At 37.1% G+C, this 20929-nt stretch overlaps 3 protein-coding genes across 6 annotated transcripts in view; 2 read left to right on the top strand and 1 right to left on the bottom strand.

Annotated features, from left to right (window-relative positions):
- Positions 1 to 1706, top strand: part of LOC109096591 (cytoplasmic protein NCK2-like) — a 59316-nt gene extending 57610 nt beyond the window's left edge. For all 4 annotated transcript variants that reach the window (XM_042730894.1, XM_042730896.1, XM_042730893.1 and 1 more), the window contains one exon: positions 125 to 1706. In XM_042730894.1, the coding sequence (XP_042586828.1) occupies positions 125 to 319 (195 nt within the window). In that variant the 3' untranslated portion in view covers positions 320 to 1706. The remainder of the gene's footprint in view (positions 1 to 124) is intronic.
- An 11815-nt stretch (positions 1707 to 13521) lies between these two features.
- On the top strand, positions 13522 to 17752 carry LOC109092103 (augurin-A). Its single transcript, XM_042730892.1, has 4 exons — positions 13522 to 13695; positions 14602 to 14646; positions 14894 to 15057; positions 17078 to 17752. The coding sequence occupies exons 1-4, from the start codon at positions 13626 to 13628 to the stop codon at positions 17225 to 17227; spliced, it is 429 nt and encodes a 142-aa protein (XP_042586826.1). The 5' UTR covers positions 13522 to 13625; the 3' UTR covers positions 17228 to 17752.
- Positions 17753 to 18211: 459 nt separating this feature from the next.
- LOC109095697 (UDP-glucuronic acid decarboxylase 1) overlaps positions 18212 to 20929 on the bottom strand; it is a 56858-nt gene continuing 54140 nt past the window's right edge. Inside the window, exons 13-15 of the mRNA XM_042730891.1 lie at positions 19860 to 19917; positions 19673 to 19776; positions 18212 to 18978 (exon numbers count right to left, since the gene is read on the bottom strand). Coding sequence (XP_042586825.1) covers positions 18847 to 18978; positions 19673 to 19776; positions 19860 to 19917 — 294 coding nt within the window. The 3' untranslated portion in view covers positions 18212 to 18846. The remainder of the gene's footprint in view (positions 18979 to 19672; positions 19777 to 19859; positions 19918 to 20929) is intronic.

Raw genomic sequence — 20929 nt, 5'->3', positions numbered from 1 at the left:
TGGTGTCAGGCTTTATTTTATTTGAATCAATGCTGCCATCAGGTGTTTAGATATGGAAAAGCAGCAGCAAAAACGTCCCATTTATTTATCTCTCCATGTCTGTTTGTTTTTTTGTTTTTTTCAGCCCAGCGATTTCTCAATTTCTCTGAAGGCTGTGGGGAAGAACAAGCACTTCAAGGTGCAGCTGCAGGACGGAGTATACTGCATCGGTCAGCGGCGTTTTAGCAGTATGGATGAGCTTGTAGAGCACTACAAGAAAGCACCCATCTTCACCAGTGAGCAAGGAGACAAACTCTATCTTGTCAAGCCCCTTGCCTGAATTTGTCACAGACGTTACCTCTCCCCCGTGCACCTCCATTCCCTTCTTATCTTCTTTTTTCTCTTGCTCCTTTCAGAAGCAACTTCAAGGACTATTTGACATTTCAAAGCCCTACATTGCCTCCACTCCTGTGGGGAGCAGTAGCAACTTATTCTTTTAAACAGAGATGTCCGTCCTTGATATACATGCAGGTTTTTTTTATTATTATTATTTAATGATTTACAGTCACTTTGGCAGTTTTGGTAAAGAAAAACAGAATGGCATTTCACTGAGCAACATCTGTAGAACTCTCTCCCAGCCTTTGGACAGCTGATCTTCTGCTCTTCCTGTTGCTGGTTAATCCACAACCTCAACCCACATTACATTGGTTTACATTTCTCTGCCCAAAAGAGCATTACAGTATGTAAATTTGTAGCTCTTGTGTTGAATTAGCAGAGGAGAATAGATTCATGTGCATGTCTTAACCTTGATCCTTCAAAGCAGGTGAGCATATGAAGAACGAGGAGTGTGATTTGGTTTCCAACAGATGGTGTGTCTCCATTCATAGAGCTCATCCGAAGGCTATGTAACTTCTCTATGTATGTTCACACTGCAGCTGAGTATCGCATTATACTGTCAGAATCTGAATCCAAACTGATAATTGAGAAGACAGTCAGATTTCACCCAGAAATAAAGTGGTGCTGTCCCTTCCTCTGAGCCTTTACAAACACTGTTTTTGCATCTGCAGTCCCATCCTGCATACATGAAGGCAGTGTGGACTTCTCTGCTCCTATAATGCGAACATACACAGCTTTCCAGGTATTTCTCTTGGATCTGAGTCACTGCAGGGTTTCTTCAGAATCAGGGTACTTCATAAAGGGAGATAAATGCCGCAGTTATCACAGGTGTTAAAAGAGATAGAGGTAAACAGAGAGAAGATTGTTCCTATTAAGAGAGAGTAGGTTCTGTAGACAAGGAGAACGTTTGAATGTGTGTCCTTTCAACCAAATGTGCCACCCACTTCCAGTTCTGCTACTATTGATGTCTTATTGCACCTCACCAACACGTTTTCTCTGCTCTCAGTAACAGATTGTTGATTGTGAACACTAATTCAAGAGTAATAAAACAAAATATGATTTTATTTCTTTACTTTTGTCAATTACTTTAAGTCTGTTTACCAATAAGCGTGTTGGGCAAGGGGTTTTCAGATTTTTTAATCTATTTGTCTGAATGTTATTGAGCAATGTTATTTAATTCCTCTTTCCACTGTATGTACATATATATATTAAAAACAGATATGGTGCATATATGAATCGTTTAGATCCAGCATTATGGTACTGTACTGAGGACAGTGTGGTGAGAATTGAAATACTTTTGTTCAATAAAAGTTTTGCAAAATAACTTAAAATGACCTTTGGTGTTGCCTGTGCTTTCTTTTCTAATTTTTCATTACTATTGATTTCTACTGTGAAGAGAAAAAAAAATGTATCAGTTCATCACATCACTTGCAGATTAACATTTTAAAACTCAGGGGCATCAAACTCTGCTCCTGGAGGGCCACAGCCCTGCAGAGTTTAGTTCCAACCCTGCCCCAACATGCATACCATGTACAGTCAAGACATATTTTGGCAGTGACAAATTTTGTGTTTTTTCAAAGTTTGCTGCTTCAGTATTTGTAGATTATTTTTCCACGTTTCTAGGTATACTGAAAAACAATAAGCATATAAGCATAAAAGTTTTAAAGACTTTTAATGGCAAATATATATATATATATATAATGACTCAATATTTACAGTGTTGATCCTTGATCTTCATAACCTCTGCAATTCGCTCTGGCATGCTAGATATTAGCTTCTGGGCCAAATCCTGACTGATGGCGATCCATTCTTGCCTTATTAGTTCTCGGAGTTGATCAGAATTTGTGGGCTTCTGCTTGTCCACCCGCCTTTTGAAGACTGATCTCAGGTTCTCTATGGGATTGAGATCCGGGGAGTTGCCTGGCCACGGATCCCAAAAATGTCAATGTAATGATCTTCGAACCACTTCTTTATCATTCTTGCTTTGTGACATGGTGCTCCATCTTGCTGGAAAATGCACGGATCATCACCAAATTGCTTTTATCGTTGGAAGAAGTCACTCTTGCAGGTCGTTTTGATACCTTTCTTTATTCTTGGCAGTGTTTTTGGGCAGAATTATGAGAGCCCACTCCCTTGGTTGAAAAGAAACCACACACATGGATGGTCTCAGGATGCTTCACTGTTGGCACACAAGACAGGACTCATGGTAGTGTTCACCTTTTCTTCTCTGAACAATCAATTTTCCAGATGTCCCAAACAATCGAAAGGGAGCTTAATCATAGAAAATAATTTTGCACCAGTCTTCTGCTGTCCAATCCTTGTACTTCCTGCAGAATTTTAGTCTCTCCTTGACATTTTCTTGGAGAGAAGTGGCTTCTTTGCTGCCCTTCTTGACACCGGGCCGTTGCCTAAAAGTCTTGGCCTCACTGTGTGTGCAGATGCTCTCACACCGACCTGCTGCCTTTCCTGAGCAAACTCTGCACTGATGGAGACAGGATTCTGTAGCTGACTCCTCAGGAGGAAACGGTCCTGGCACTTGCTGGACATTCTGGGACACCCTAAAACCTAGTGATGTTTGGTTCTTGAACGAATTGTTCTTTTGAGCCGGTTCTTAGGAAGTAACCTGTCAAGCCAGTTCACAAATCGAACTGAATCGAACTTTAGTTCTGGGTTGATGATGCAGGATGCACAGCCCAAAGTAGCATGTATAAATCAAAAAGAACCGATTGAGCCGGTTCAACCAACTGTCGAAGTTTGCAGAGGATTACAGAGGACTCAACAAGAACCGACCAAGCCGTGGCGAAGTTTGCCGAGGATTACCGAAGATTCTGATGTGTGAGTTGACGATACTGTGTGTGCAAGCCTGAGGTGCATACTGGAAATATGCTTATTACGAATGTTATTAATTTACATTTTATTAAAACCTGCAAAAACCTTTCTGTCGAGTGATGTAAAGTTATTTTACAATAGTTTATTGTGCATGCATATTATATTTAAAGTTGCTTAAGCAAAATCAAGGAGTTTATAAGACTGGTTTATTCATTCTTTACAGACCTACTGTAGACATGTAGAGCATATCCGCGATTGTGCATCAGTGTCTGTAATGTGTGCTGCAGGTGTGAAACTTTTAGGAATCTTATCCAAGTTGTAGGCTTGTCAATATTGGTCAGTCAGTCGTATCTAACATAAAGGATTCGTGAATGAAACTGTGACTACAAACAACATTAACTTAAGTGAATTATATGGGAAAAATCAGCTATATGCTTTCACACAAATAACTTTATTTTTTGAATGTTTCAATGTGTTGACACAAATGACTTATTTGAATTTTTTATTGTTACAACATTGCACTGAGTTAGAAAAGAAATGCTAGAGACGTTATTGCTTGATGACGTCAGGAACCGATGAATCGGCTCAATGAGCCGATCTGTCCGAAAAGGACCGGTTCGTGGAAATGAATCAGACTTTGCATCACTACTAAAAACTGCAGTCGAACCTCTCACCTTGAAATTCTTGATGATTCGGTAAATGGTTCTTTCAGGTGCAATATTCTTTGTAGCAATTTCCTTGCATGTGAGGCCATTTTGATGCACAGTGACGATGGCTGCACGTGTTTCTTTGGAGGTAACCATTGCTAACAAGAACACAATGATTGGAAGCACTTCTTCCCTCCTTTTATAGCAACCAGTCTGCTCTTACAATCTAATTAGTATGATAGTGATTAACCTGACTAGTACTCATTCACAGTTTCACGTGTGCTGCTGATATGATTAGTCAATTAATGTTAGTTGGTCATTTTGTGTCAGGATCAAAAAAAAGTAAAATTTGCTTTTTTGTGAAAAGTTCCTTTTTTTGGCCAATAAAGCTTTTAGCAATTATTTAAAATGCATCTGATCACTCAATACACAATAATCTAGAAACAATGTGAATGAACACCACAACAGCTTAAGCAGCAAACTTTGTAAAACACAAAATTTATGTCACTGCCTTTTGGCCACGACTATAGTTTTTAAATAAGCCTAAATGATTGATTAGCTGGATCGTGTGTGTTTAATTAGGGTTGAATCTAAACTGTGCAAGGCTGTGGCCCTCCAGGAACTGAGTTTGACACCCCTGTTGAAATTAGTCATATTTTTAGAAAATGTGCATGCCATGTGTGCAGTTCACCGGTGGATGTCACTGTCAGGCAGCTCTAGATTAGAGTAAAACAGAAAATATCCTTTCAGGCTTTTCATACCATCAACCCGTTTTGTTCCAATTTCATCTTTAACAATAATGCCAGGCGCCATCTATCTAATTTTAACATAGCAAAATCCATTATTATATTACCTAACTGTGATAAGTACAACAGCTTTTGCATTATTTATTAACTTTTTATGTCAGAAATGTTGAGACGTTTAAATTATTATCGTGCAGACTGCTGTTGATCGTATCTAGTGACATACTGCATGTGGTTCTGTGATGTTTGCGTAGGCCCAACTGATTGATGGTGAAACATTTTTACCTTTGAACTGTTCGCAGTATGCAATCTTTGATGATATGTGGTCTTCAACGAAGCAAATGCAATAAAATCTATCTTCTCTTTGCGATTACCATCTGCAACCATTTTTTGCGAGTGGCCGTCTCCTCAGCATCGATAGTCATTTGGCGCCAACTGTGAAAATAATCAAAGCTATTGACATCAGACGTCACGCAAATCACGAGATGACTGCACAAGCTTGAATGCTGCTGATAGTACTGCCCCTAATTTGTTTATTTCTTAGTTTTATTTAAAAATGAAACTCCTATATGTTTTATTTCATCATTACAAATATTAACAGATTCAACCTCCCTGGAGGTTCAGAGATCCTTTCTTTAAAATGCGGATATTATTATCATTTTATAATTTTTTAAATGATTATATACATATTAAATTCCACAAATGAAACCAATAAAGATATAAAATGATGCTGTAAGAGATGTGTACAAAAATATAGCTAAATAGTTTTTTTTCTCTCTCCCTCTCTCTCTCTTTCTCTACTATTTTTTTTAAATAAATGTCTAGAGTTTTCATTTAAACCAGGTTTCACATGATCTGTACTTTGTACAAACTGCAATCCAAACTTTGCTACTGAATACAGCTTTGTCTGATTAACACTTTCTTTCAGAACAAAAGACACATTGAAAAAAACATTTAAGTGTAAAAAGGAACCTTTGTTCTTTTGTATTCTTTTAAATTTGGATCAACCTTGGATTCACCATATAAAAATGATCTGCAATCCTCATTCACATGCACTGTTTGTATAGATGTGTGATTGGCGGAGTGTTTTCTCAGACAGGGACAATCATTGTGCTGATGAATGCAATGAGGATGTGCAAAAGTTCAGTCTTTTTCTTTCTGTCTGCTTATGGTTTTCACTCCCACTCCTGAAATCTGTCATGTCAATAAAATCTTGTATAAACATGAATGACATTGTGACTGGTGATTGTAGCACTGAGCTGTTTTTCTTCTACTTCTGCTTGTCCCTGGCTGTTTCTTCTGTCGGTGCAATCACAAACGGTCCCTCATACGCTGAAGTAACATGGACATGTTGAGTCTGGCTTAGAAGAAGAATGTGATGGCATCGTTTCTGGCAAAAAGCAAAGCACTCTTCATGTTATTTTACTGGTCAGTAGCACTTATTTGAGAAGGACAGACAAGCTCAGTTTAGAGAGTTTAGACTCACTCTTACAGGCTTTTCTCTGCTTCTAACATCTAGGTAAGTTTCCTCTCATGGATCTGACAGCATCATTTCAGAAACTGATAATTTTATTCAGCAAAATTGATTAAAATTACAATAAAGATTTTTATAGCCATTTCTGTTTCTAATAACTGCTATAGTCTTTAAATGTGAATATGTTGTGCTTTCACATTAAGCAGTCACGTTAAGATAGGAATCAGGTGTTTTTTCATGGTTTCTGCTGAAGGTCCCTTATAGGTGTTGTATCTCAGCTTGTATCTCAACACTTCAAACTGATTCAGCCAGCCATTAAATTGTTTTCAAACAGTTTACAGTTCAGTCTTTAATTGTTTATTTGCCCGTTCTACACTTGAACAGTTCAATAAAGCTCCCAGTTGAGTCTCTTAAGCTAGAGACGAGTATCCATGTTTTTGTCCACAGGTTTTTAATTTTATTTATTTATTTATTAGATGCACTTTGCTTTCTTCTTTCAAAAAAGGAACGAATAGCCTTCACCTGTCAAAAGAATAATAGACTAGAAAAAGTAGTAAAAATTGGACTTCAGAACTGTAAAAAGCACACTTAGGTTTTGCTTGCAGAGCCTATTTAGCTAATAGGAGTTTATTTGTTTTGTTGTGTGATGCTATTATCATAAACTTAATAGAATATAGTTTTTGCAATAATTCTGTCCCATGGTCTGTTCAGCACACAGGGTGACGTAATGCCTCACATTCGTATGTTTGTGCTTCTCTGCACCTTCCTGCTGATTTGTTTCTGTGAAGCAGGTAAGATCTCAGTTCTCCATCTGTTGATGTGATTAACTGTTCTTAAGTATTTATTTTATTGCTGCTTATTTAGCGTGTGTGTTGGTCTGTTCCAGCTTTAGCCAGATCCATTAACACCACTGGACTATACAGTCCAAACATTTGGCCAACAAGCCTGGCTCAGTAGCATATAGTTGCTAATTACACAGGCTTTTTGCCAGTAAAGACTTTAAAAACTAACCGTGGAACTTATTGAATGTTATGTAAGAGAGCTGTATCAGTCATAACCGCACATTCTTCACTGCACTGGAAAAGTTTTCTTCTCTGTCCCACTGTAGTTGAGAAAGAGGGAGATTTCTTCTGTCAGATGAATGATGTTCCTGTGGAATTACTTGATTTGCTTCCCAAGGGTCTTAAATATTTGAGATTCTCTCACTGATGAGAAATGATCTGTGTTTTGAGATCTAAAAAGAAAAAAAAAATATTTGAGTTAAATAATTAAGGGTTTATATTTAAGTTTGTTCCGTGTTCGGAGCAACTTGAGAAACTAATCCTGAGTTATGATTCCCAGTTTATCTCTGTAACTATTCACAAAGTCTGCAAGTGTTTGATGGCTTTATTGTTTTAAAAGCCATGACACGTATTCCAGCTTTTACAGTAAGTGTTTCTTTGTCTGTAAGGTGTTCCAGCTCACAAGGAGGTCAGGGCGAAGAGAAGTGTCCCGTACTGGAACCTCTGGTCCTCTGATTTCTACGGCTGGGTGGATGAGTTGCGATCTCAGAGTGGATATGACACCCTGCTGGACTTGGCGAGAAACTATTGGGCTCACTTTCCCATTGCTAGTTTTCTAGGTTATGGAAGCACCCCAGGGCAAAATGACCATCATTCAGAGCTGGAAGTTGAAGACTTAAAATAACATGGCAATGTCTTTCCCACAGGGCTTCCTCTGTATACAGTTTTCCCCTCCATTAGCTGCCTGGGTATCTTTTACAGAACATGTCTTTCCCATATGGAGCATCATCTTGTGGCCTTCCCCACATCTGTGAATCATTTTTACAGATTTTTCTCTCGCTCACTCTTTTATTCTTGCACACTAACTCTCTGCGCAAATGATCCATGTGATTCAAAGACGTTTATTGTTAGTACAACATTAAGCACATTTTGTAAATCAATGATTTGAAATGTAAGTACAGCAATAAATGCAGTTTACGAAAACAAAATGGATTTATTTGACCAGAGTTCAGGAGCTCAAGCAGTTTCATAATTGCATTATTATTGTATTGTGATCATTTAACAATAGAAGATGACAATAAGCTTCGCCCAAACGGGTGTTTATGCAAATGAAGAAAATGAGGCCTGGTTATTTAAAATAATTGTCATTTTTGTCTTATTTTTATGTTTTGTAGTTTTCAGCTATAACTGAAACTTATTGTGTTTCAAGGAAATACTGGAAGATAATACTAATAGGTTTAAAACGTCAAATGCGCAGCACTTAAGGCAAAAGGAGCTAAGACTTCTTTAGATGATTTGCCATTACTGCTGTTTTACCAAATTGTCAAGCCTGTAGTCTGAAATTGTGATTTACTCCCATGCTGAGGGAAGAGCTTAGCTGTGGAGGAGTTAAATGACGTTAGTGTTACATGGTGTGTTCTGCTGACTGATTTCATGTTTCTTCTTGTTCTTTTATGGCCTCCCATACAGCTCCATGTCTGTAGGTTTGATTTCTTCTCATCAGGCTCTGATATCTGTGTTGAACATCCGGTTCAGAGGGCTTTTGAGTCACTTTCTCACCATCTAGTCATCAATGGCGAAATATTCCAGAGGTTAAGAAGGACATGAGGGTGATTAAATGATGACACAGTTTCCACATTTGAGCAGGCTATACCTAAAAGGTTTGCCTTTACTCAGGTGTTTTGATATAAGTTGTATACACTACCGGTCAAAAGTTTGGGATCAGTAAGACTCTTATGCTCATCAAGGCTGCATTTATTTGATCAAAAACACAGAGAAAAAAACAGTAATCTTGCAAAATATTATTACAACAACAACAACAACAACAAAAAGGTTTTTATTTTAACATCCTTTAAAATATAATTTATTTCTGTGATGCAAAGCTGAATTTTCATCAGTCATTACTCCAGTATAATGTGTCACATGAGCCTTAATATGCTGATTTATTATTAGAATTATCAATATTGGCTACAGTTGTGCTGCCAAATATATATATATAAAAAGAAAAGCATTTAATCAAAATATAAATCTTTTCTAACAATATAAATCTTTGCTATCACTTCTTAACAATTTAACACATCCTTGCTGAATAAAAGTTTTAATTAATTTATTTTTTTAAAGAAAGAATAAAAATTAACTGACCCCAAACTTTTGAACTGTAGTGTATATTGTTAGAAAAGATTTCTATTTTAAATAAATGCTCTTCTTTTAAACTTTCTATTCATCAAATAATCCTGAAAAAAGTATCACAGTTTCCAAAAAAATATAAAGCAGCACAACAGTTTCCAGCACTAATAATAAATCAGCATATTAGAATGATTTCTGAAGGATCATGTGACACTGAAGACTGGAGTAATGATGCTGAAAATTCAGCTTTGATCACAGAAATAATTTATATTTTAATGTATATTAAAATAGAAAAAGTTTATTTTACATCATAATAATATTTCACAATGTTGCATCTTTTCCTGTATTTTTGATCAAAAAAAAAAAAAAAAAATGCAGCCTTGATGAGCATAATAAACTCCCGTAAAAAACACAAAAAAAATCAGTCGCGGTTAGCCTAACGCAGTACAAGTAGCAACGTATTATATATACGTATTATAGTACAAGTAGCAACGTATTATATATATATATTTTATATATATATATATATATATATATATATATATATATATATATATATATATATATATATGTATGCACACACACACAAAGAAAAAGTAGACAGAATAGTAAAAATAGAAAGCTAGTTTTTTAAATAAAAAAGAAGATAGATAAAGTAGATTTAAAATAGAATAAAAAGAGCTAGAATTAGAGGGTCAAATAAAGATGGAACAGATGTGTTTTTAGTCATTTCTTGAAGATGGCTAAGGACTCAGCTGCTCAGATTGAGTTGGGCAGGTCATTCCACCAAGAAGGAACAGTTAATGAAAAAGTCAGTGAAAGTGATTTTGTCCCTTTTTGGGATGGCACAATAAAGCGACGTTCAATTGCAGAACACAAGCTTCTAAAGGGAACATAAGTCTGAAGCAATGAATTTAGGTAAAGGGGTTCAGAGCCAGTGGTGGTTTTGTAAGCAAACATTAATGCCTTGCATTTAAATGCAAGAAGCTACAGGAAGCCAGTGCAAATTGATGAACAAAGGTGTGACGTGCGTTCTTTTCGGCTCATTAAAGATCAATCTTGCAGCAGCATTTTGGATTCATTGTAGAGGTTTGATAGAAGTGGCTGGATGACCTGCCAAAAGATCATTGCAATAGTCCAGTTTGGATAGAGCAAGAGCTTGAACAAGGATTTGTGTTGCATGTTCTGAAAGAAAGGGCCTGATCTTCCTAATGTTGTACAAAGCAAATCTGCAGAACTGGGCAGTTTTAGCAATTAGCAATGAGAAATTAAAAAGATAACCAATCACAAATCAAAACTCCCAAGCTTTCTTTCTAATAGGAGTTATGGTTGATGAGCCTAACTGCATGGTGAAATTGGTGAAATTATTAAGTGTTGGGTTTGTTGAAACCACAAGCAGTTCTGTCTTAGCCAGGTTGAGTTGAAGGTGATGGTCAATCATCCAACAAGAAATGTCTGTTAGACATGCTGAGATGTGAGTAGCTATAGTCAGATTATCAAGATGAAATGAGAGGTAGAGTTGAGTTTCATCTGCATAGCAGTGATATGAAAAGCCATGTTTCTGAATGACAGAACATAGTGATGCCATGTAGACAGAGAAGAGAAGTGGTCCTAGAACTGAGCCCTGAGGCACCCCAGTAGCTAGATGTTGTGACTTGGACACCTCACCTCTCCAAGATACCTTGAAGGACCTATCTGAGAGGTAAGAATCAAACCACTGGAGTGCAGTTCCTGAGATGCCATTTTCCAACAGGGTTGACAGGAGAATCTGGTGGTTCACCATATCAAAAGCAGCAGACATATCCAATAAGATAAGTATAGAAAATTTGGAAGCTGCTCTTGCCATTCTTAGAGCTTGAACAACTGAAAGCAAGGCAATCTCGGTCGAATGTCCACTTCTGAAGCCAGATTGGTGTGAGAAAGGCAGAGACTTGGTTGAAAACAACTCGTTTAATTGTTTTTGCAATGAAAGGTAGAAGGGAAACTGGTCTGTAGTTCTCTAAAAGAGTTGGTTAAAGGGTGGGTTTCTTAAATTAGTGGGGTTATACGAGCCTGTTTAAATGCTGAGGGAAAAACACCAGTGTGAAGGGATGTATTAATTAACAGGTACAACGGCAGGAAAAATGGCTTGAAGGAGATGAGATAGAATAGGATCAAGTGGACAAGTAGTAGGATGATTAGAAAGGATGAGTTTAAAGACTTCTACCTCAGAGAGTGGAGAGAAAGATGAAAATGAGTGAATGTTTCCTGGTAAGATGTGTTTGACAGTTTGTGGTGTGGCAAATTGTGCATTGAGGTTTGTAATTTTATTAATGAAGAATGTGGCAAAGACGTCAGCTGTTAGAGTTGATGAAGGAGGGGGAGGAGGAGGACAGAGGAGAGAGGAAAATGTTTTAAAGAGCATGCAAGAGTTAGGCGAATTGTTAATTTTGTTGTGATAGTATATCCTTTTCACAGTGGAGACATTAGCAGAGAATGAAGAGAGGAGGGATCAATATACATTAAGGTCAGTAGGATTTTGTGATTTGCGCCATACTCTTTCTGCTGCTCTGAGCTTAGAACGATGCTTACAGAGAACATCAGATAGCCAAGAGGCATGATGAAAATCTAATAGTATTTTGTCCATGAGTTGTGAAGTGCAGGCAATTCAGTTTGTGAAATAAAAATCATTACTTTTCCTTCTGAGCAGAGTGGTGCTCTTTCTGTCCAGACTGAAATAACAGCCTATCTGAAATTTGTGTTTCCTTTTATTGAAGCAATGCTGTTCTGAAAGTCACTAAGTAAGCCCTGCATGGACAAGAAGATTTAAACTATTTACATTCTGAGAATAACCTACTATGAACCAACCAAACATTCACTTATGCAGAGTTCGGATCTTTCCAAGTTGATAAAATAGTTTGCGTCTGCCAGTCAATCTATATCCCATGCTATGTACATTATGACGCATTAAAGCAATAGCTCTGCTCATCTCTTGTCAAAAAAGTACACTGCAGTTGCTTGATATTACATTTCTAACATTAATTTTCCACAGTGTAACAATCCTGCAATATTATATTCACTATGACAATATTTCATACGAAACATCGTCATTTCAAAAAGCAACTAAACTATCCAACTGCACTGAATGGCTGGCCTCAAAACACATGAATGCTAGAAGGAAGACAACAGCTTTGAGAAGAAGGAAATGATGATAAAACAGGCCGTAATATAACACTCCAGATTATTATCACAATCCAAAACTTCAGCTATTTTATCTTTAATTAAAAAAGCGCTAAGAGGAAATGACTAACAGTGATTCATCAGATACACAATATAACACTCATAGAAATCCATGCATAATGTAAACACTCAAATAGATCCAGCGACACAACTCTCATTCAACCACTTCACTATGCCAAACAAAAACTCTTCACTGCATCAAAATAATCAGGAATCACAATGCTATGAAATTGTTTGCACAATCACAGACTCAAGCTTGTCTTTCCTTTGATCAACTGGAAGGTAAACATCAGATTAAACGATGACACTAAAAACACAAAATCTGTCATTTTCTGTCACTGTTTAAAACACCCACAGGTGTAGCAGAAAACAGCTGGGTCATGTTTGCATTTTCTCCTGTCACTGGACAATCAGGATTTTGACATGAAATATTATTACAATTATTAATGCATGTGAAAATTGAGAATTAAACAAATACTGTAGGTGTAACCTGACTCAGGAAGATATGAATCATTCTTAGTGGAAGTTTTTCTGGTGATTAAGGGATAAAAAAAAAAACTTATTCATTTTGCATTTTGCTTGTCAGAAGAAAAATGCTACACAAAAAGCATCATATTTTGTGAGAAAGTGTGACATGCTACAGAAGACATGCACTATTTTTGGAATAAGCACCCTAAAATTAGTAAGAAACTTAGGTTTAATTTATCAAATATGATGCAGGTGTACGTTTTACAAGAAAATACAATTTCACTCTTTCTACTTGAAAATTTAATGTTTAATTCAGTGTGTGCTTGCCATTTCTTTACTTCTTTCTTTCTTTCTTTCTTTTAATTTTCTAGCAATTTCCGATTGTAAACTGTTTCAAAGTACGGTAAATCATACACCAAGGTCTTGGCAACAGTTACTTACAAAATAAATCAACATGAGGAGGTTTAAAGAATTCAGACCAGTATTATGTTTCACTATGAGAAGCTGCAACCCCATTTAATGTGGAAAAATACTAATGTTGCACATGTGTAAGCACTTAAATATATAAGGAGGCAGGGTCTTTCTGTTGGTCGACTTGGTTTACAGTAATTTGCCAGCTGCAGTTTCCGTTGAGAATGTTTGCGTGGGCTTCCCTCGGGCTCTCTCCTCCTCTCTCCATTCTGCGAGCTTGCTTGCAGATCAACGCCGTTGTGCAAATCGACAGAGAAGAAGACAAGAAATCATGGTTTCTGAAAAGTTTTACTTGCGCTTGCTCACCTTTGTGACCCTATTGACTGTACTGGCACTCTCGGGTAATTTTTTCTCTCTTTTTTTCTCTCCTCATTCTTTCTTGCACTTAGCAGCTCACTTATTCTTTCTTTCAAAAATGCCTGCTAAAAGTTTCTTGCACAGTCTAGTTTTGTCTGAAGCATGAATGTGGGCGATTCACCTGATATTGTGAGTAGAAAAGGTGGGAAAGGTCAGTAAATGTACTGTGAGCAGAAATTAATTTAATTGTTTGGTCTGTGGATGTGCACTTTAAAGGAAAATAATTATTTTCTATCATCAAACAGCATGTTAAATGTGTGAAAGGAGCTGTAAAAGCAGGAGAGGTGCAAAACTTATGAAACATAAACAGTTATGAAATATCTGCAGTCGTATGTCTCACTAAAATCTTCAAAAGTGAATTGGACACCTACTTGCAGGTTATTAAGACTATATGTTTTTCATCTTTGCATAGGTTTATGATCCCACTCCCTTCCCCCCATCTGATAGCGTCTGATAACTCTCTCTTTCCACAGAGAGTTTGAATGCATGAAAACCAAATGCTGAATCCGAATTCATCTGTGGTCTGCATGATGTGTCTGACGCTAAAGCAATGCAATAAACATTAATTAATTTAATAAAAAAATAAAATAAAAGAAAAACAAATGTTAGTATACATTATAATCATACGAGATGTGTCACTCCGGGAATTTTGGGAATGTCCTTTTTAATAAATCATTCAATTATGTGGTAATTCATCATTTTTCTTCCGCAATTTGACATTGACAATTTTTACAACAATGTGTTGTTGTTTTTTTTTGCATTTTATTTTAAAAATTACAAAAATGTTAACAATGTTTACATTTATTATTAAAAAAAGTCATTTGTAAAAAAAAAAAACTATTGTTAAAAATGTTTAAATATATAAATCCTTCTAATTTGATATTTTCTAGATGTTGCAAGTGAGAACACTCTGGAAAAACTCTTGATGAAAAAAGGTAATTTCTTTCTTTCTTTCTTTTTAATTTTGTCAGCAAAATATTTACCAATGCAAGAACATGGAAGACTTTTCTATATAAATTTTCCGAAAACATCTCCAAATATATTATACAGTTTTGCTAAATTTTGCTAAAATCTTGTAATTTTAAAACGTAAAGATTAAAGTATGTTTAAGTATCTTCTGAATTTTTTTTCATAGTCCCACTAATATAAAAATACCTGTCGATTGTCTTTGTCTCCCACTAGTGGACGGTGATGTAAAGCCAGCTGCAGCTGTGGCTGTGACTCCCTCCAGGGCCAAACAGTTCCTGGCCTCCCTTAAAAGACCCAAAAGGAACCTGTGGGACCGCAGCCGCCCTGATGTTCAGCAGTGGATCCAGCAGTTCATGTACATGGGCTTTGATGAAGCAGTGAGTGCTTGTTATTTCTTATAATAACCATAAAAATACCATAAACCAGTTTCATCTGGATTTAAAATGATTTATGAGCATCAGGTAGCAACTGATACCAAACCTTTATGTCTCCCTTTACTGTAAAGTGACTGTAAAGCGCAAAAAAAAAAAAGAAAAAAGAAGCAGATCAGCCATAGCGAAATCCAGCTCGCAAATGACTCTTTCGCCAATGAAGCCAGGTGCCAATCACATGCCTGCGTTCAGCTGGTAAATAATCGTATCTGACCAGATTTTCTGTTATAACAGTGTCAAGGTCCAGAAAAGTTCTTCGTCAGAATACTCCATCTGCCATCAGACGTGCAATCTGGGTTATATAAAGTGACAGGAACACTTTTTGTAAGCGAAGAAAACAAAAATAACGACTTTATTCAACAATTCCTTTGTCAACAGTCTCCTCCATGTCACCATATGCTGCGTGTGCTCTTCTGTGTCATCCGTGCAAAAAGGATGCACTGTTACTACGTGTATTTAGCTTTAGTTTGAAAGAAAACAGCGCGTCCTTGTGGCGCAGTTGATACAGAAGAGCATACACAGCATACTGTTATTTACTTGGCAGTCTATGGAACAGTCACAGGTCTATTGTCCTATAATTGTTTAATTTCATTAAAATGATCAAAGCACGGCTTCTCTCGTGTTCTGTGATTGATTGCTTCGGACTCGGCGCAGCAAGCCTCTTTGCACTGTTAAATGGACCAGATATATAGCTTAGTGTAGGACGGCGGGTAGGGGGGTTAGAGTTAGGACCCCAAGGAGGACCTTGTGACGCTGGAAGTAGGGCTAAGCCTGCAAAGGGGAGCCCTAGATAGTAACCAACATTTTTCTTTTTTTAAATTACTGTTTCCAAAAATAGACTTACCAAGAGTCTTATCACTTTACATTATATATGTCACATTCAACAAAGTACCAAAAAGTGCCATGGTGTTTTGAACATGAACAATGTAAATATCATGCTATGTGTAGCATGTTATTATCATTTGATGCCATCACTGTACTATGGTACTGCCAAGAGCTATTTTTGTAAGCGTTTCATTACAGAGCTGCAGCTTCTATTAATTTATTTATGTTTGTAATATCAAAAAGTCTAATATTGAGACATTATGTAAACATACATTTTTAATATAAGAATGTCAATAGTTATATATAATGAAAAATAACACAATACTTTTGATATTCAATTAAGCTGATTTTAATATCAGTTACTGAAATGTCAGTTGAACCAATTTCCATAAAGATATAGTTTATACAGCACTGTCTCTGTATATTTCACTTTTCTATCACCTGCATGTTTCTTGATGTTTGTGAAAACAGCTGTCAGTAAATGCATGGCTTTATTTTTCCAGCCTGCATCTGGAGGGTTGGATCGTGTGTGCTTTGTAAGTTCTTCAGAATTAACCCTCTTTACTAAAACTACTTTAGAATTACTTAACCAAAACAACTTTTGAAGGATGTAACCAATTCCATAAATATTAAATGAACAATACATACGGAATAAGGTTCTACCTGCATTCCGAGTAGTTTTGAGATATTGAGCTTTTTCAAGTTTTTTCATTCCATTTAACTGTGTAGATAGAACCTTTTTTTCTTTTTTTTTTTTTTATAAAAAGTCCCAAAATGTACACAACATTAATCACATGATGTAAAGAAGTTGTCACAGAATAAGAATATGTGAATAACTCAATGTTCACAAAAATGTCAGATAGAACCTTATAATTCCAAGGGGACGTTCCGTCTGACCTCACTCATTAAATGTTTCTTACAAAATAAATGAATAAATAAAGGGCATGAAATGTGTAAATTATGTTGTAGAAACTGAAAACCTGAGCACAGCTATATGTAGGAAACTGTTTGCTATTTGTAGGAATGTCTGGATTGACTAATCAAATGTAAAAAATGGCATGTTTTTATGTATGCGACATCTTGTTTCAGACTTCTGGGATTTATGTTTATGTTAGAACCTTTTTCCTCCCATTTCCTTCAGAGACTTGAAACGGATCTGGCGTACTGGATGGACCACTACCAATCCAGTGACCAGGGTCGCCAGCATCACTATGATGAAAACTCTCCCATGGGGCCTCGCAGCGCCGGCTCTTACAGGCATGGGGCAAATGTCAATTATGACTACTATTAAAGCAACCAAGACATAAGCGCTCTGATTTACCACATAGTGATGTCAGCTTGCTTCTCCCTTCTGTTGCTTGTACTTCCTTTGTGCTTCCTTTTTTAAAATGAAATTTGAAAAAATCATGAGGGGAAAGAGTCAATTTTAACAGTTCACACATAAATGAATAAATGAAGAATGTCATCATTTACTTGAAAATGACAAAAACATACCAGAAAAATATCTTAAAAGTAGCCTATAGAACCACTGCCATTTTCCATAAGATACATTTATGTGAAGAAAAGACTGACATTTAGGTCATTACCAATAATCTTGTCAAATCATATTTTGAGCTTGACAGCCCCAGTCTTCTTTCATATAACTTTCATTATATGGAAAGGAACAAGAATGATGTTATTAAAAATAAATAAATGTCCAATGGGTTTGGAACAACGAGTAAATGATGACAGAATCATTTCTGAGTGAACTTGGTGTCTGTGTGGTGTTGTTTTCAAAAGACTGGAAAGAGTGTTACAATAAAAACCACAGAACCTAGGAGCTTTGTTTGTTTGTTTTTGAAAGAAATTAATACTTTTATTCAGCATTAAAATTGATCAAAAGTGACATTTAAAATGCTACAAAAGAATCTGAACTTTTTATTTATAAAATTCACAAAATGATAAGAAATGTTTCTTGAGCAACAAATCAGCGTATTAGAATGATTTCTGAAGGATCATGTGACACTGAAGACTGATGCTGAAAATTCATCTTTGCATCACAGGAATAAAATACATTTTAAAATATGTTCAAATAGAAAACGGTTATTTTAAATTGCATTGACATTGCACAGTATTACTGTTTTTACTTTATTTTTGATCAAATAAATGCAGCGTCAACAAACCAAAAATGACTCCTGACAAAACACAGACAAAAATCAGTGGTCAGTGGAGAAATGTGAAATAACTTTTCATTAAGCAGAAGGACAGAGAAATTGAGATTAAAAACAGAATACAGTGAAAGTCACAGTAAATATTTTATTAAAATATTATTTTCACCTGAAATCAATTATAGGTTCAAAGTTCTATATGAAGTTTCACAAAGGATCAGCAGATTTTGATCAAAATCATCACAAAGTTTAAAGCAGAAAGATTTTCCAAAGCTTTTTTTCATCCGTGTCCACAAATTTCTGGACAGAGCTGGATGAGGTTTCCTGCTCCAGACCAGACATTCGAGATCTTTAAATAGTTTGCAATCGCTAATTTCCATTATTTTTTACAGGTGTCCATTTAGCATTAACACACCGCTAGAGCTTTGACAACGATAAAAAAATAGATCACATCAATTAAAACCGCACAGAATGTAAACACACAGCAAAAATGCACATGAAGATCTAAGCTTGCTTTAAATAACAGACAGACGACTGACAAACCAAAGTGCAAGGCAAAGTCTGTAAATCGGATATCTTTGAGGCACGTTTGACTGAAAAACAACTCTTTAGGAGGCAGCTCTCTGCCTGAGCTGCTTTTCAAAACATTTGCGAAAAACATCAGACAAATTCCTTTTTGTTTTTTTGTTTTTAATTTCAAAAAGATGGATCTGAAAGTGGGAGGTCTTCAGTATCCCAGCATCCCTGAGATCAACACAATTCATCAGTTGTGTCTGGGTCTTCCTTTTTTCATCCGTGCAGCTTTGGGTTTGGGTATATACTGATTGTTGGCTTGATGCTCCAGCTCTCTGCTGAAGTACTGGATGGTTTTGTTCAAGCCTTCCTCCAGTGGCACCTGCAAACAAACAAATCACATCTTATTAAACGGACTGCTCCAACTACGAATTATGATCGGATCTACCATATTTGAGACTGTTGTAAAACTAACAAAGCACACACTAGTGACTGTACACATACTATGTAAATGTGCCTACGGTTAGACAACTAGGAAGAATTCATATTCCTGATTATAAATATCAATAATTTATAATATTCATAAAAATTCAATAATTATTAATATTACTACTAGGAACAATTATAATGATTAATGTTAAGAATGGTATTATTATAAATTAACATGTAAAACCATCATAAAATTAAAGGCATGTTTCTTATCTTATTATAGAGCATATTAAATAAATTAAAAAATATATAAAAATTAGTGCTGGGCAACGTTTAATTGCATCCAAAATAAAGGTTTTTGTTTATATAATAAATGTGTGTGTTCTGTGTATATTTATTTTGTATATATAAAGACACACGTATACAGTATATATTTAAAAAATATTTACATGTATATATTTATATTCGTATAATTTATATTATATATAAATATATTTTAATATATAAACATAACATTTTTCTAAATAAAATGTATAAGAATAATAGAAAAAATAAAAACAATAAATAAATAAAAGTAATTCTATTAAAAAAAAAAACTACATACACAAAGTTTTAGGTAAAATTGCCCTAATATTCATGAAGCTCACCACAGGTTCCCAGCCCAGAAGCATTTTGGCCTTGCGGATATCTGGCCGTCTTCTCTGTGGATCATCCTGTGCTTCTGGAAGGAACTGAATATGACTGCGGCTCACTGAGGAGACAATCAGCGGCGTGCTGTTAATTTAATCACAGATTCTAAAACCTCATTTGCAATTTTATAAAATTTCTACTTACCAACTAGACTTTTAATAAGCTGTGCAAACTCTAGTATAGTGTGTTCCTCTGGATTGCCCTAGGAGAGGGGAGGAGAGGAGAGGAGAGGAGGTAGGAGAGAAGAGGATGTGACAGAAGGAGAAAGTAGAGAGAGAAGTGAAGAGGGGAAGTGAAGAGGAGTGGAGAGGAGTGGATCTGAAAGCGAGACGGGAGAGAGGAAGGAAGGAGAGGGAAGCGGGAGGAAGAGGAGAGGAGAGGAGGGGAAGGGGGAAAGGGGAGGAAGTGAGCAGAGGAGGGGGAGAGGACAGGAGAGGGGGGAAAGGAGACGAGGAGGGGAGGAATGGAGAGGAGAGCGGAAGGAGGAGGGGAGTATGAGGAAGGGGAGAGGGAAGAGAAGGGAGGAGAGGGACAGGAGAGGGAGGGAGAAAGAGGGAGGAGGGAGGGGGAGAGGGAGAGGAGGGGGGAGGGAGGAGGAGGAAGGGGAGGAGAAGGATGAAAGGAGAAGGGGAGGGAGGGAGAGGGAGGAAAAGGAAGGAGGGAAGAGGAGGGGAGAGGGGAGAGGACGGGAAGAGGGGAGGAGGAGGAGGAAGGACGGAGAAGAAGGGAGGAGAGAGGGCGAAGAGGGGAGGAGAGGATGGGAGAGGGAGGGAGGAGGGAGGGGAGGAGGGAGAGGGAGGAGAGAAGGGAAGGGGAGAGGGGAAACTGAGAGAGGGGAGGAAAAAGAGAAAAGGAGGGGAAGAGGAGGGAGAGTGGGAGGGGAGATAGGGGGAAGGAGAGGAGGGAGAGAAGTGAAGAGGAAGGGGAGAGAAGGGGGAGGGGGAGAGGATAGGAGAGGAGAGGGGAGGAGAGGAGGAAGGAGGGGGGTGGAGAAGGGGGGAGAGGAGGGGAGGGGGGAGGAGAGGAGGGGAGAGGGGAGGAGGAGGGAGGAGGAAGGGATGAGAAGAGAAGTGGAGGGGGAGAGAAAGAGGAAGGAGGGGAGAGGGGAGGGAGGGGAGGAGAGGAGGGGAGAGGGGAAAGGAAGGGGAGACTAGGAGGAAGAGGAGAGGAGGGAGGAAGAGAGAGAGGGGAAGAGGAGAGGGGAGGGGAAGCGG

This window comes from Cyprinus carpio, chromosome B9, assembly GCF_018340385.1.
Source record: "Cyprinus carpio isolate SPL01 chromosome B9, ASM1834038v1, whole genome shotgun sequence".
Lineage (NCBI taxonomy): Eukaryota > Metazoa > Chordata > Actinopteri > Cypriniformes > Cyprinidae > Cyprinus > Cyprinus carpio.
Note: the sequence above shows the minus strand (reverse complement) of the source record. Positions and strands in the feature narration are given on the sequence as shown.